We start from the raw sequence: 17,651 nt of genomic DNA, 5'->3' as shown, positions 1-17,651 counted from the left end.
AGATTAAAGGGATAGGGCCTGGGTAAGATGCTCTGTCAGAGAGTCGGTGCAGACCTGATGGGCCGAATGACCTCCTTCTGCACTGTAGGGATTCGATTATGATTCTATGAGTGGCTCCAGTTCTATCTTTTACCAACTGGCTTCCTGGAACAACAGGCGTGGGAAATTTCATGCGTTAAGAAATCAGAAAAACATTTAAAGTCTGCAGTGGGAGTTGTGTATAGATTTCTATTAGCAGCTGTAAAATGGTAGATTTAATAAATGCAGAGATTGGACAAGTGCAGAAAGGTTTGGGACATGCATTCCATGTGGATTGGGATAAACAGACAAGCCCATCAGAAAGTAAATTTTGACAATGTCCAGGATAGTTTTCTGCAACAACATCTCCTAGAACTAACATGGGGGCAAGCTATATTAGAAATGGGAATGGTAATGAGCCAGATTTTTAAACAGGCTAATGATCAATGAACATTTATCAAATTGTGATCATATTAACACATTCAATCAACAGTGTTTGAATGGGAGAAATGTGAAACCGCTCCGAAGATCCTAGGTTTAGGCAAGGTTTCAATGCAGAGACAGAGTCTGTGCACAGTAAACTGAACAAATTGGTTAATGAGTAAAATGATCAATGATCAGTGGGAATCTGAAAATCCGAACCAAATGAGATTTATTTCACGAACAATTGCTCCAGCATCAATTTCCACCTTTAACAAAGGTATTAAGGAAGAGGCAAATATATGGAGTCAGGTCATAGATTCGCCATAATTTCATTCAATGGCAGATCAGGCTCAAGGGGTTAAATGTGTTCTTATACCCCACAAGTCATCAGCTAAATTGACCTTACTGTCAGAGGATCAGCAATTTAAATATGTGGGGTTACGGGGATAGGGCCTGGGTGGGATTGTGGTCGGTGCAGACTCGATGGGCTAAATGGCCTCCTTCTGTACTGTAGGGATTCTATGATTGCCCTCGAGTCTGTGGCAGCTCTGTTGGCTGGGTCAGTAAGCTGAATGGGTGATGGCTGCATTTCCAATGCTCTATGGCGAGCTTGTTTGCTGTGAGAGGTCACCTACGTCTGTGATCCAAGGATGTTTGCCAGCAGGACTTAAAACTGATTAGGATTGGAGTTGATATGGGAAGTCCTCACCACTGACCAGAATGTCTGGAGACAATATTATGTACATAATAACGAGGGACATAGATAGGGTAGGTAGGAAGCAACTTTTCCTATTAGTGGAGGAATAAACTAGGGGCACAGATTTAAGGTAAGGGGCAGGAGATTTAGAGGGGATTTGAGGAAAGACTTTCAGCCAGAGGGTAGTGGGAATCTGGAACTCACTTTTGTCCTCAAATCCAGTTTAATTCTCCTGCCCCTTACCTTAAATTTATGCCCCCTGGTTATTGACTCTACTGCTGGGAAAGGTCGCTTCCTACCTCCCCTATCTATTGTACACAATGCTGTCTCCAGGCATTCTAGTCAGCAGTGAAGACTTTCCAAGTCAACTCCACTCCCAGTCAGTTTTAAAGAGCGGCACTGAGGCACAATGGTTAGCACTGCTGCCCCACAGCACCAGGGATCGATTCCCAGCTTGGGTCACTGTCTGTGCACAGTCTGCATGTTCTCCCCGTGTCGTGCTAGTTAGATGCATTGGCCATGCTAAATTCTCCCACGTGTACCCGAAGAGGTGCTGAGTGTAGCAACTAGGGGATTTTCACAGTAACTTCATCGCAGTGTTAATGTAAGCCTACTTGTGACGCTAATAAATAAACATTAAAATCCTGCTTGCAGATGTCCCGAAAAGGGTGGTAGAGACAGGAACCCTCAACATTTAAGATGCATTTAGATGAACACTTGAAACACCATAGCATACAAGGCCACTGCTGGAAAACAGGATTAGAATAGATGGTGCTTGATGGCTGGTGCAAACATGGGCTGAAGGGCCTCTTTCTGTGCTGTAAAACTGTGGCTCCAATAACAGTCAGGGAGTGGGGAAAAAGTGGAGGACAAAATAAATGACAAGATCGCAGAACAGATAGCCTACCGTAAGGAACAAAAGAAACAGTCAATCTCAGGTCAACGCTACTCATTTGTGCTAGCTGCAGAAGGGGCTGCCACTCATGAATCAGTCTCTACAGCCACACCGGACGATGTTTAATACAGAAGTGATATAGACCCAAGGCGCAGTCCATCACCCCAAGATGGACGGATACTATCACGATATTCCATGAAGCAGGTACCTCAACAATCAAAGACATCCATTTTAAAGTTGGCTTCAAAACAGATATAACCAAAGCAAGTGTGTGCAGTAGAAAACCATCTTTGCACCACATCTTCATTATCCCCCAGAGGAAAAGAGAAAGAAAATAGCTTTCCAGAATATTCTTCATGCCACACATGGGCTGGATCCATGCAAGAGCAGCTGTACCCCGATGCAATGAATAAATATTATTCCACTATTATGGAACTATTAACTCAAGTGACTTTCAGGATTAAATGTCATTGATGATCTGCATCAACCATTGTATTTACTCAAAGCTAAAACTGAGCCAATGAATGAAAGCTCAAATTAACAGGCTATTTAAACATGGGAAAAAAGCAACCTTCATCAGTCTCTCATTCTTTCGTGAACAGCTAATGATTCATTTGTAAAGAAAAATACCAAATGCCACAAAGTTTGGAATAAAAACAGAAATTAGGCTCTGCTGAAATGTCCCGCCCAAAATGTTCATTCTGTTTTGGATGCATTCCACCTCACTGTGTATTTCCAGGAATTAATCAGATGACTGTGTATGGAGTCAGTAGAGATAGGCAAGGTGATGAATGAATTATTTTCTTCAGTGTTCACCAAGGAGAGGGGCCATGTTTTTGAGGAAGAGAAGGTGTTACAGGCGAATAGGCTGGAGGAAATAGATGTTCGGAGGGAGGATGTCCTGGCAGTTTTGAATAAACTGAAGGTCAATAAGTCCCCTGGGCCTGATGAAATATATCCTAGGATTCTTTGGGAGGCAAGGGATGAGATTGCAGAGCCTTTGGCTTTGATCTTTGGGTCCTCGCTGTCCACGGGGATGGTGCCAGAGGACTGGAGAATGGCGAATGTTGTTCCTCTGTTTAAGAAAGGGAATAGAAATGACCCTGGTAATTATAGACCGGTTAGTCTTACTTCGGTGGTTGGTAAATTGATGGAAAAGGTCCTTAGGGATGGGATTTACGACCATTTAGAAAGATGCGGATTAATCCGGGATAGTCAGCACGGATTCGTGAAGGGCAAGTCGTGCCTCACAAATTTGATAGAATTTTTTGAGGAGGTAACTAAGTGTGTTGATGAAGGTAGGGCAGTTGATGTCATACACATGGATTTTAGTAAGGCGTTTGATAAGGTCCCCCATGGTCGGCTTATGATGAAACTGAGGAGGTGTGGGATAGAGGGAAAGTTGGCCGATTGGATAGGTAACTGGCTGTCTGATCGAAGACAGAGGGTGGTGGTGGATGGAAAATTTTCGGATTGGAGGCAGGTTGCTAGCGGAGTGCCACAGGGATCAGTGCTTGGTCCTCTGCTCTTTGTGATTTTTATTAATGACTTAGAGGAGGGGGTTGAAGGGTGGATCAGTAAATTTGCTGATGACACCAAGATTGGTGGAGTAGTGGATGAGGTGGAGGGCTGTTGTAGGCTGCAAAGAGACATAGATAGGATGCAAAGTTGGGCTGAAAAATGGCAAATGGAGTTTAACCCTGATGAATGTGAGGTGATTCATTTTGGTATGACTAATTTAAATGTGGATTACAGGGTCAAAGGTAGGGTTCTGAAGACTGTGGAGGAACAGAGAGATCTTGGGGTCCATATCCACAGATCTCTAAAGGTTGCCACTCAAGTGGATAGAGCTGTGAAGAAGGCCTATAGTGCGTTAGCTTTTATTAACAGGGGGTTGGAGTTTAAGAGCCGTGGGGTTATGCTGCAACTGTACAGGACCTTGGTGAGACCACATTTGGAATATTGTGTGCAGTTCTGGTCACCTCACTATAAGAAGGATGTGGAAGCGCTGGAAAGAGTGCAGAGGAGATTTACCAGGATGCTGCCTGGTTTGGAGGGTAGGTCTTATGAGGAAAGGTTGAGGGAGCTAGGGCTGTTCTCTCTGGAGCGGAGGAGGCTGAGGGGAGACTTAATAGAGGTTTATAAAATGATGAAGGGGATAGATAGAGTGAACGTTCAAAGACTATTTCCTCGGGTGGATGGAGCTATTACAAGGGGGCATAACTATAGGGTTCGTGGTGGGAGATACAGGAAGGATATCAGAGGTAGGTTATTTATGCAGAGAGTGGTTGGGGTGTGGAATTGGCTGCCTGCAGTGATAGTGGAGTCAGACACTTTAGGAACATTTAAGCGGTTATTGGATAGGCACATGGAGCACACCAGGATGATAGGGAGTGGGATAGCTTGATCTTGGTTTCAGAAAGCTCGGCACAACATCGTGGGCCGAAGGGCCTATTCTGTGCTGTACTGTTCTATGTTCTATGACTGAAGGTCCACCTTAAAGTTCTTCCTACCTGGAGACAAAGTGTGGTGCTCTTTCTCAATGCTGACACTACAAGTGAAGAATCAGCCACCCTGCCATGGCTAAACCTGGAAACGGCAAGACTTTGCCGAGGAAGAATTCCATAGAAGAATCATAGAATCCCCACAGTGCAGGAGGCCATTTGGCCCATCGAGCTATCACTGACAATCCTGCCCAGGCCCTATCCCCATAACCCCATGTATTTACCCTGCTAATCACCCTGATATTAGGGGTCAATATAGAATGGCTAATCAACTTAACCCACACATCTTTGGAGTGTGGGAGAAAAATGGAGCAGCCGGAGGAAACCCAAGCAGACACGGGGAGGATGTGCAGATTCCACACAGACAGTCACCTGAGGCCAGAATCGGACCCGGGTTCTTGGCACTGTGAGGCAACAGTGCTAACCATTATGCCACCCTCATTTTTACTAACAGGAAATCCGGAGTGGGTCAATATTCAGGGTCTGACATCTTTCACCATCTCATTAGTGCCGAGTAACACCCCAGTTCCCAATGGTGTCTCAGCCATTTTCTGGAAATTGGGCCGGTTCACTTGTTAACTCCACTGCACTCATCTACACAATGACAGATTCCCTTCCCTAAAAAGGACATTAGTAAAACAGATTGGTTTTTAACAACAAATCAACATTAATAGATTGTTTTCATAGAATTAAATTTCACCAGCTACCTGGACTTGAGTAAAGTTTTTGACAAAGTCCCACATAGCAGACCCTGGTCAAGGTGGCAAGAGCCTATGGAATCCAGGGCAATTTGGCAAATTGGATCTAAAATTAGCTCAGTGGCAAGAGGCAGAGAGTAATGGTCAAAGGTTGTTTTTGTGACTGGAGGCCTGTGTCCGGTGGTGTACCACCACATGAAAGCTGGTGGTGTGGTAAATAGTAAGGAGAAAACCTTAGATTACAGGATGACATAGGCAGGCTGGTCACCTGCTCCCAATTTCCTGCAGTAATGTTAAGTGGGAAGTCAAACAGCCCATAACAAAAAATACACGGCGGAGATACTTAGCAGTACGTTTCATTGAAGAGGTTCATAAAAGATGTTCCAGGTTAGGGCCCCTTTACTGGGATATCAGAGCCTCCAACAGCAACACAAGAACATACCAGATTCTTCATTACTGGACACAAGAGACTTGAGCCAAAGAAAACCAGTGCCTCCTGTCAATTCCCTGCAACATAATTGAACTTTTGCACCTTTTGAGGGAAACTGGTTGAAATTGGTGTTTCATTCTGCAATCTGGTCCCAATTATTTCCCTCCATTCTTACACCTGGAGACACTACTTGGCATTGAAATCCCCTTAGCATTACTCTCAAACCTCACTAATAGCTTCACTCATTCACAATGAACCAGGCTGGATAACAGCAGCAAATTTGTTCCCAGCAGGACGATACGCACAATAGAACTGGGATGATGGAGTGTCTCAGTAACCCTTGTTTGGTGCTAGTGTGTGGACAAGCAAGGTTGGTCAGAATACCAAGAGAATTCCCTGCTTGTTTTCTAATACTGCCCATGTGATCCAACAGAACCAGTGGGAGTAAGACGATGCACAAATCTCTTAACAGCTCATTAGAACGCGTGACTTTCTGGATAACACTTAGCAAGTCTGGTCACGTGGATCCATTAGTGCTGCTGTTGAGCAGTTACAAGAATGTCCAGGTGAGATCCTAGGAGAGGTGGTGGCATAGTGGTATTGTCACTAGATAAGTAATCCAGAGACCCAGGGTAATGCTCTGGGGACACGGGTTCAAATCCCGCCTCAGCAGATGGTGAAATTGAATTCAATAACAATCTAATAATGTAGACTGTTGTAAAAACCTATCTGGTTCACCAATGTCCTTTAGGGAAGGAAATCTGTCATTTTGTGTAGATGAGGGCAATACAGTTGATGTCGTCTACATGGACTTGACAAGGTCCTGCATGGCAGACTGATCATGGCAATTTGGCAACCTGGATATAAAATTGGCTTAAGTGGCAGGAGGCAGGGGATGATGGTCCAAGTTTGTTTTTGTGACTGGAAGCCTGTGTCCAAAGATGCACCGCAAGAGTCGATGCTGGGTCCCCTGCTGTTTGTAGTGCACATTAATGCTCTAGACATGAATGTGGGTGTTATCAGTAAGTTCACAGATAACACAAAAATTGGTTGTGCAGTAAATAGCAAGGAGGAAAGCCTTAGATTACAGGATGATATACACAGGCTGATTAGATGGGCAGAACAGTGGCAAATGGAATTTAACCCTGAAAGGTGAGGTGATGCATTTTGGGAGGATTAACTAGACAAGGGAAAACACAGTGCTAGGAAATGCAGAGGCCAGAGGGACTTTAGGGTGCATCTCCAAAGATCCCTGAACGCAGCAGGCCAAGTAGATAAGGTGGTTAAGAAGGCATATGGGATACTTGCCTTTAGTGTCCAGGGCAAAGACTGAAAGAGCAGGGAGACTATGATGGAGTTGTATAAAATGTTGGCAAGGCCACAGCCAGATGTGTACAGTTCTGGTCACCACGCTATCAGAAGGATAAGATTACACAGGAAAGGGTGCAGACGGGATTCACCAGCTATGGAGAGGCGGGTTAGGCTGGGGCTGTTTTCCTTAGAGCAGAGAAGGCTGAGGGGGGGGGACCTGACTGAGGTGTACAAAATTATGAGGGACATGATTGGGTGCATAGGAAGAAATATTTCCCCTTAGTAGAGGGGTCAACGGGGCAAGAGTCACATGGGTAGAGGAGAGCTCCCTGTAAGGAAGCAGCTAAAGTCTCTGCTAGCATCGGTGCCACTCGTCTCCTGACTGAACAAAAACAGCAGCAAAGTCGATATGATCAGGTTTTCCTCCATTCTAATACACTGCAAGATTAAAATTCCAATGGACTCACCAGTAAGGCCAATATTCCACAAGGCCATAAGATAAAGGGGCAGAATTAGGCCATCTGGCCCACAGCCTGCTCCGCCATTCAATCATGGCTGATAAGTTCCTCAACCCCATTCTCCCTCCTTTTCCTCGTAACTTTTGATCCCCTTACTAATCAAGAACCTATCTCTCTGTCTTAAATACACTCAATGACCTGGCCTCCACAGCCCTCTGTGGCAATGAATTCCAATGGACTCACCAGCAAGGCCAATAGTCCAATGACAATAGAAGTCCTTAACAATGACAATCGATTGCTTTCATGTTCAATAATGTGTAAAGCTAACCATGGTACCGATACGTTGCCAGGGGATACCTCTATCTCCATCCTACACCTGGTTATAGATAGACCCATCCTTTAGGCAGGAAAGAACACAGCCCTCTCTACAACCTTCCTGGGTCACAAGCCATCATCTTAGTTGACAGATTTATCTTTAGGAATAGTTGGGTCTATACTCAGAATTTAGAAGTGATCTTATTGAAAGAGAAGATTCTGAGGGGGGCCTGACAGGGTAGATGCTAAGAGGGGGCTTCCTCTCCTGGAAGAATCTAGATCAAGTGGGCACAGTTGTAGAATAAGGGGCCTCCCATTTAAGACAAAGCAGGAGAAAGTTATTTTCTCAAAGGGTTTTTAGCAATTGGAATTTGTTTCTCTAGTGAGCAGCAGAGGCTGGACCATTGACTACATTCAAGGCTGAGGTAGAGACAGAATTTTTACTGACAAGGGGGGAGGTCAAGGGTTATGGCGAGAGGGAAGAAAGAGGCAGGAAAGGGAGTTAAAGCCACAAGAGAAATGCTGGAAAATCTCAGCAGGTCTGGCAGCATCTGTAAGGAGAGAAGAGAGCTGACGTGTCAAGTCCAGATGACTCTTTGACAAAGGGTCACCTGGACTCGAAACCTCAGCTCTTTTCTCTCCTTACAGATGCTGCCAAACCTGCTGAGATTTTCCAGCATTTTCTCTCTTGTGGCTTAAGATTCCAGTATTCACAGTAATTTGCTTTTATCCAGTTAAAGCCACAACCAGACCAACCATAATCTTACTGAAGGTAGGGCAGCTTAAATGGGTCAAGTAGCCTACCCACGTTTCAATTTATTTTAAATCGGAGAGCCCATTAAAAACACCTTTTGTTATTTAATCATTCCTGCCTTGCATCCCGTCACCGACTATCTATTGTTCTTTCTTCACCTGCCACATCTTCCCTTTACTATGGCTCAGTACTTGCCTTAGGAAAGCAATGTTAACTGTTCCTCCACAGATGCTGCCAGGCCTGCTGAATGCTGTCCAGCATTTTCTGTTTTGTTTTCCAGATTTTCCAGCATCCACAGCATTTCAGTAGGAAGCCTTTTCAACCCTATCTGCAAGACAACACGCTCTGGTCTCCCTTGGGAGAGGAGAAAGAGCTGTACATGCCACTGCCAGATGTGCACTATTTTCAAAGATTATTCCTCTTTCCTCCCTCTTCCTCCAATGATTCATATTGGGGAGTGGTTGCACTATGAGTCATCCAAATGACCATTGCGCCTGCGGGAGCCCACTCTGCCTCATGGTTTTCCCCACTCATTTCCTCATAACTAATCAACCCAACACTGGTGACTGGCAACAGTTGGCAGGATTCAAGTGACATTTGAAAACCCATCATGTCCATGGGATGAAGACAATGAAAACCCCAAATAGATATTCACAGAGCTGGTGTGATGGGGCATTTCAGACTCAACTGAGGAACAATGTATGTCAAACTATCCTCTTTACAAAATGAGACTATTAAAAAAAGTAGTTGATTATTTTCAAGGTTATAATTTTTGTTCATGGGCTCACATTTATTACCCACCTTTGTAAATACAACAGGAGTTGCTTGTTAGGCCATTTCAAAGAGCAAGGGTCACACAATACAGTGTGTCTGGAGTCACACGAAGACCAAACCAGTTAATGCGGACCTATTTTCTTCCTTTAAATAGCATTACTGAGCCAGATGGATATTTGCAGCAATCCAGTACTTACAAATTTTATTAGCTGTTTGGTCATACAGAATGGGAACATTGCAATAGAAGAGACATTTTGTCAAAACTTTCATCAGGACAATTCGCAATACCAATGTCAGGGAATACAACGCATTTATACTGTATGAGAACTCTATTCTCATGGATTTCCATGACACTGATATTCTTGGTGTTCTGATGAGTACAAGAAGAAAAGCTTTGACAAAACTTTTTTTTTTTAAAACCAGTAATACTCATCAACATTTTATATAATTGAATGCAAATCCCCTTTACTGCTACAGTGGGATTTGAACATGTATTTTGTTCTCTTTCATGGGATGCGAACATTGCTGGCCAGGCCAGTATTTGTTGCCCATTTCTAAATACCCCAGGGAAGGTGGTGGTGGAGGGGATGATTGGTCCAGACTTCTGGATTACTAGTCCAGTAACATAGCCACCATGTTGTCATATCTTCCATTTATCACAAGTGATAGCAATCTAGAACTATTCAATACAAACTCAGAGTTTGGAATGTCCAATACACCAAATGTCATCTCTCTCTTCCAATGTCCATGGTTAAATCATGGGTTACCAATCTTACTGACAATCAGCTGACTAGGCAGCTCATGCCATAAGGTAATCATTTAAACACTCAGGAACAGACACACCACTTCATAGCAAAATTACCAACAGCATATGTACTTTCATCTTCCTGTTAGCACCATTTAAACTGGTGTGGTTCAATAAGTTAGTCACAAGCCCCATGTGGAAGATTGGGAAATCCAGATGTGGCTAATTGAATTTCTGATTAGCAAATTTAAAAATGAGCAATGGACCCCATTGTTGAGCGGCACAGTGGTTAGCACTGCTGCCTCAGTCCCAGGTTCAATTCCGGCCTTGGGTCACTGTCTGTGTGGAGCTTGCACATCGTCTCTCTTCTCCTCTCCCCACCACCCCCCTCCCCATGTCCACGTGGGTTTCCTCTGGGTGCTCCAGTTTCTTCCTACAGTCCAAAGATGTGTGGGTTAGGTTGATTGGCCATGCTAAATTGACCCTTGTGTCAGGGGGACTAGCAGGGTAAATGTGTGGGGTTGCGGGAGTAGGGCCTGGGTGGGCTTGTGGTCGGTACAGACTCAATGGGCTGAATGGCCTCCTTCTGTACTGTAGGGATTCTATGAAATGCAATATCTGTAGTGAACTTTTGAATTATTTGTTCATAAGTGGCAAGATGAAAAGTAGAGATGGTGCCTGGTTCTTGATTGAATGTTTTACGTCATTGCTTACTGAATGGACAGAAAAGGTTAAGTGCGTACGTATGTGATGTACGTGCGCTCAAAGGGCTCAATTACAATTAATGCATATGGCAAAAAATGTGTCACCAGCGTCACACTAACTTGTCAGTTGTTCCTATTGAATGACACTTCAATTTTCAAAAGAACCTAATCACCATGTGTACACTTGCTTGTGCATTTTAAGCGTCAGCAAGAGTTTTTAAAGACAAGTTGGTTTCTGTCCCATTAAACTATTAACAAATCTTAAATCTAAAGGGTGTAATTTAACTTAAAAGGAATTGAAAAGCTTGTTTCTTTTTAATTTATTTTGCCATGGGATGCATGTGCTAATAAGACCAGCATTCATTGTCCATTCCTAACAGCCCCTTGGGCTCCGTGGCAGTTAAGAGTCAACCACATTGCTGTGGGTTTGGAGTCACATGTAGGCCAGACCAGGTAAGGATGGCAGATTTTCTTCCCTAAAGGATATTAGTGAACCAGGTGGGTTTTTACAACAATCGATGTTGGCTCACCATTACTGAGACTAGCATCAAATTCCAGATTTTTATTAAACAAATTTAAAATCTACCATGGTGGGATTTCAACCCATGCCCTCACAACATTAGTATGGGTCTCTGTCTGGATCACTAGTTCAATGGCATACCACCATCCACCCTCTGCAATTTGAAATTGCATTTAGTGATAGTCACGTTGCTCCGCATTACTCCAAGAGAGTTGCCAAATTCTACTCAATCTAATTGGCCGTTCTTTCAAATCCATTCCCATTGTCTCGGTGATCAGCAATGTTGGTTGTTGAAAACCAGACTGCACTGCAGTGAAATAAACTTTGAGGATAGGAACCAAGGCTGACAATACCCCGTGTTCACCCCCTCCCCATCCCATGTCTCCATGGGTTTCCTACATTCCAAAAGATGTGCAGGTTAGGTTGATTGGCCATGCTAAATTGCCCCTTAGTGCTGGGGAGGCATTAGCACGGCAAATACATGGGGTTACAAGGATAGGGCCTGGGTGGGATTGTTATCAGTGCAGTCTCAATGGCCTGAATTGCCTCTTTTTGAAAGTTTGCATCCTACTGTTTTAGAAGAGGCGGCAGAAATATTCCAAAATTCCCTACATTCTAGAAAGGTTCCAGCAGACTGGTAAACAGCAAATGTGCAAAGAGGGAAGCTGAAAGCAGGAAATTATATGGCAATTAACCTAACAATTGTCATTGGAAAATTGCTGGAATCCATTTTTAAAGGAGGTAGAAGCAGGACACTAAGAAATCACAATACAACCCAATGAAGTCAACATTTTATGAAAGGGAAATAGTGTTTAAATTCTGTAACAAGCAAGGTAGATAAAGGGGAACCAGCAGACGTAGTATATTTAGATTTCCAAAAGGCACTCAAAATGTTGCCACATTAGTTCACACAGCTCATGGTACTCATGTGTAATTTATTAGTATGGAGAGGGGATACTAACAGGATCTAACTAACAGGAAAGAGTCACACTAAGTGGGTCAATTGAACGTTGTCACGCTCAACGAGTGAATGGAATGCCACCTGATTCAGTATACAATATAATATTAATAACTTAAATGAAGGGACAGAGTGCACTGTAGTCAAATTTTCTGACAATACAAAGTAGGTCAGAAAGTAAGTAGGGAGGACAAAGTTTGAAAGGGGTACAGATAGGTTAAATGCGTAGCAAAATATGACAGATGGAGTATAATGTGGGGAAATGCAAGGTTATCCAATTGGGAAGGAACGAAAAAAAGAGAAACAACAAGAATGCTGGCATACAGAGGGATCTGGGTGTCCTTGTACATGAATCATAAAAAGTTAGCATAATTAGGAAGGCAAATTAAATGCTGCCTTTATTTCAAGGGGGATGGAATACAAAAGTGAGGAAATCTTGGGGAATGGGATGCAAGAGTGGTGAAGTCTTGCTACAACTGTACAGTATGTTGGAGATACCACACCTAGAGTACTGTGTTCAGTTTTAGTCACATTACTTGAGGGATTTGGTGACATTTGATCATAAAGTTGATTCCCGAGATGAAGGGGTTGTTTTATGAGGCAAGACTGACCAGATTGAGCGCATATGTATTGGAGTTTGGAAGAATGAGAGGTGATCTCACTGAAACCTAGAAGATTTGAGGAGGCTTGACAGCTGAGAGGACTGTTCCCCTCACAGCAGAATCTTAAACTGGAGGAGTTGGGCAATCCCCAGAGTGCAATGGAGGCTGGGTCATTGAATATATTTTTGATCTACAAGGGGATGTAGGGTTATGGGCAACAACAGGCAGGAAAGTGACTTTGGGGCGATGATCAGATCAGTCAGCTGATTGGCAGGTCAGGCTTGAGGAGCCAAAAGGCCTACTGCTGCTCCTATTTCCTATGTCCTTGTGTGCATGTATATATGTATATTAAACAAATATTTGACATGAAAACACACAAGGAAATATCAGGACCATAAGCTTGATCAAAGAGATGGGCTTTAACAAGCATCTTAAAAGGAGATGAGAGAGGCAGGGAGATTTGAGGAATTCTAGAGATTGGCCCTGGCAGCTGAAGGCACAGCTGTCAGTGCAGTGATTAAAATGTTAAGATGGTCAAGAGACCAGAATGAAGAGACTGGACATCTCAAACAGTTGCTGGAGATTAGAGATAGGGAGAGCGAGGGCCATGGAAGGAATTGATGAGAATTTTATTATCGGGGCATTGCTGCACCAAGAACCAGCGTAGGTCAGTGAGTATAGGAGTGATCAGTGAAGGAGGCTCATTGCAAGTTAAGACACATTTTCATGGCTGATCTTCGTAGAGGGTAGAATGTGGGAGGTGAGCCAGACAAACTGGAACAGTCTCGTCTCAGGGTAACAAAACCACAAATGAGGGATTCAGCAAGAGATGAGCAGACACTGGGGTGGAGTTGGGCAATGGTACAGAGATGGAGATCAGCAATCCGAGTGGAAATGCACATTTCTGGTTGGATGCTCAACTTGGAGACAAGGAATGACACCAAGGTTGGGAAGAAGCTGTTTAGGTCTCTGACAGAGGAATCATGTCAGGAGCTAGACAAAGGTGGGGACTGAAGAGGATGGTTGTTACTTTTTGAATTGGAGAAAATCAGCTCCAGTACTGGATGTCAGATAAGCAGTCTGAAAAAAATAGCAACAGTAGTCGATAGAGGTGATGGTGGTGAGGCCAACCTGGGCATCAATGTACATGGCAAACCTGATGCAATGTTTTCCAATGACATTTTTATGGAGTAGGATCTAGGTGAAAAATAGAAAGGGGCCAAGGGTAGATCTTTGGGGATCAAAGGTAATGACATGCAAGCAGGGGGAGGGAGGGGGGTGGGGGGAGAGAAGCCATTGCAAGTGACTCTCTGACTGTGATTAGATAAATAAGAATGGACCCAGGAGAGAGTAGTCCCACCCAGTTGGACAACAATGGAGAGGCATTGGAGAAGGATGGTATAGTCAACCATGTTAAAGATTGCAGACAGATTAAGGTAGAGGAGGGATCATGGTTACGTGGGAATGTCATTGTGGCTTTGGTATGAGCCATTTAAAGACTGGGACGGGGAAGAAGTGAATGAAGGGATTCAAACACAGGAATTTGGGGGAAAATAGCCTGAGATTCCGAAGTCAACAACAAATTCAGGACGAAGTTGGATTCAGGAAGGAAGGGATTCGGGCCTGGGTGGGATTTTGGTTGGTGCAGACACTATGGGCCGAATGGCCTCCTCCTGCGTTTTAGGGATTTTATGATTGTGAGTGGGAGGTTGGAGATGGGGCAACAGTTTGCAAGGTTGGAGGGTAAAGGTTTGTTTTCAGGGAGAGAACCACACAGCAGATTTGAAGGAGGGAGCAGTAAACCGAGAAGAAACCCTTCCCAATCTCAGCGACATGGGAGCCAGGACGGGAAGTTGGGTGGCCAGTGGTTTAATTGGAAAAGGATGGGAGGATGTGGTGGTTAACAGCACAAATTCCAGTTAGCATTCCCAGAGACTTCACGTGTGGCATTAAGTGCCCATTTGATGGTGTGGCTAATTAGAGCTTAGAGCCTGTACTCTACCGCTGTAAATGGCAGAATTCCACAGGCCCCTCCAGTTAATGGCACATTGGAAAAGACAATGGCCATTGCTGAAAGGTGGTCTGTATTACAATAGACAGAAAAAACATGCTTTTTTAATATTTGTGTAAAAGCTAAGCTGGCAATTCAATATGTAGAAACCTGATACCATTCCAGAAATGTCTATCCCCACCCACCCCCTCAAAAAATATCCTGGATTCACCAGTTTCAAACCTCCTGCTGATATGAAACTCAGGTGGGTTGGATCAATCGGGGATGGTGCAGAGTCAAAACTGGGGTGGGGTTCTTCATCCACACCCATCCAACCATGTGCTGAATAAGGCTGGACCACACCAAACCCTCTTGTCTGAGCTTGGGTCTCACGCAAAGGCTAAGGAATAGAATTGCAAAAGCAAAATAGCTGAGACATTGTACCTCTAATGGCGGTACAGTAGGAGAGGGGAGAACAGAGAATATTGACTGATTCAGGAATGGGGTGACAATGCAGAGGTTCTGACCGGGTCTGTGTTCGAGGGGATACAGCACATCGGAATAAGCAGACACAGCACTGTTACATAGAACCATCCAGTTTAGCAAATTATCACCAAATTGGAATATATTCTGTCTATTGCCATTTCGGAATTAAATAGCTCTTGCTCTAGTCAGGAGTCAATGACAGTACAGAAAGCAGTGTGGATGCGGCCTTGGGGCGTGTTAATGGGTATGTCCTGACATAATACAGGAGAAAGGAATAAATGCTGCAATAAAGGCATTGGCATGCAGAGCAAAGACTGCGCCACTCCCCACGCCCGGAAAATGGACACGCGTTCTTCAGCGCTGGGAAAGGCCGGCAGTTCACTACTACGGGGTGGGGTGGTGGTGGTAGAAAGAGGATCTCTCTTCACGTTGCTAGATTTGCTGAGGAATTGGGATGCTTGCAGCATTGGTGACACTGGCAGAATCTTCTCGAATTGCTGCTTCCCAGGATTGCTTTGTTCCCTGCTTTGAAGCAGGGAGGCTTCCTATGGACAAGGCAGCATTCCTGAGGTTTGGGGAGGGGAGGGAGAGAGGGAGGGGAGGGAGAGAGGGAGGGGAGGGAGAGAGGGAGAGAGGGAGGGAGGGAGGGAGGGAGGGAGAGAGGGAGGGAGGGAGGGAGAGAGGGAGGGAGGGAGAGAGGGAGGGAGGGAGAGAGGGAGGGAGGGAGAGAGGGAGGGAGGGAGAGAGGGAGGGAGGGAGAGAGGGAGGGAGGGAGGGAGAGAGGGAGGGAGGGAGGGAGGGAGGGAGGGAGGGAGGAGAGAGGGAGGGAGGGAGAGAGGGAGGGAGGGAGAGAGGGAGAGAGGGAGGGGAGGGGGAGAAGTGCCTTGACCTCTCACTCTCCACCAAACCCCTTTATTTTGGGGGATCAGACACAACCTTTTAGTGGTGTGTGTGTTTGGGGGGTTGAGGGGTTCTACATAGATGTGTGAGGGTCTTACATCAAGAGGGTGGGGAAATGCCAATTTCAGCCTGCTGTCAATTTCCAGCTGGCTAAACCACACCCGGGCGGGACAGGGGGACGTTTTACAGACATGATTGAAAAAAAGGGGCTGTCCAGTGGGGGGGCAAAGAGTGTATCTCCATACTGTTACATTTTAGCTGACACTGCGAGAAGCGGAGAGTTGGATCGATGAGACAGCGCCGGGTTGGGCGAGAAATTACTCTCCAAAAAAGGCACCGCCCCATGCATTCAACCCGGCATTTATCCGCATAGTTATTTTCTCGTCGACTCCAAATGACAGACAATATCACCTGTTCAATCCCAGATGCGATAGGAAATGACCCAGACGTTGGCTTTACAATTCGCCACCACCTTAATACAGGACCAGCTATTACCATCAATCCATGAATTAAGAGGCTAAGTAAGCATCCCCATTCAAATGCTTTTCTACCTTTGCCGACCCCCCCCCCCCCCCCCGAACGAACCCCAACCACCACCACCAGGACATTTTGAAGAAATCCAGATCTTCCTCCTCCCACCGTAGGGCCTAGAATGAAATTTCAAATGCCAAACAATGCGCTTAAAAAGACCTCATCCATTCATTGCAATCAGGTCAATGGCTTTGCGGCATCGCCCAGTGGAGATGTAGTTTAAGAGAGAGGGAGAGGAGGGGAGGGGGGATGGAGAGACTAGACAGGGAGGGAGAGAATAAGTATAGAAGGAAACAAATGAATGGGGGAATAGAGAGGGAAGAAATAAACAGGAGAAAATAAATGAATGGGGGAGGGGGGGATGGAGAGAAGAGATAGGGAGGAAGCACAGGAGAAAATAAATGAATGGGGAGGGCGGTGAAAGTAAGCCACAAAAGGAACATACCGATTTCATTGCTGCTGCCATATCATCGTATCTCTCGGCTTGTTCAGCCAGCCTGGCTTTCTGCACTAGCTGCTCGCGGTCTACCATGTTGCTGTGCTGGCTGTGTGTGTGTATGTGAGAGAGGCGCTTTCTCCTGCAGCACAGACTGAGTGCAGCTTTCTTCCTGTAGCAGAGTCTGTGTTCCTGCAGCTTTATTCCTGCAGCAGTCTGTCTGAGTGGAGCTTTCTTCCTGCAGCACAGTCTGTGTAAGTGAGTGCAGCTTTATTCCTGCAACAGTCTGTCTGAATGGAGCTTTCTTCCTGCAGCACAGACTGTGGAAGTGAATGCAGCTTCAATCCTGCAGCACAGTCTGTGTTGCCGCAGCCACTGCTCCCTGTCTCGCGCCCACAGGACACCCCCAACATTCCGCGCTGACGTCATTGCCCGTATATAGGCAGAGCCCGCTGCTGACGTCACCCGCCAGCTGACCGCCCCGGATTTCCTCTTTTGGACA

At 45.1% G+C, this 17,651-nt stretch overlaps 1 protein-coding gene across 1 annotated transcript in view; it reads right to left on the bottom strand.

Annotated features, from left to right (window-relative positions):
• The window catches only part of LOC144501420 (14-3-3 protein gamma-B), an 87,653-nt gene extending 70,100 nt beyond the window's left edge, over nt 1-17,553 (bottom strand). The window contains exon 1 of the mRNA XM_078225150.1: nt 17,159-17,553. Within this exon, the coding sequence (XP_078081276.1) occupies nt 17,159-17,245 (87 nt within the window). The 5' untranslated portion in view covers nt 17,246-17,553. The remainder of the gene's footprint in view (nt 1-17,158) is intronic.
• Nucleotides 17,554-17,651: the final 98 nt, after the last annotated feature.

Source organism: Mustelus asterias, chromosome 12 (assembly GCF_964213995.1).
Source record: "Mustelus asterias chromosome 12, sMusAst1.hap1.1, whole genome shotgun sequence".
Lineage (NCBI taxonomy): Eukaryota > Metazoa > Chordata > Chondrichthyes > Carcharhiniformes > Triakidae > Mustelus > Mustelus asterias.
This window is presented reverse-complemented; position numbering and strand designations above follow the sequence as displayed.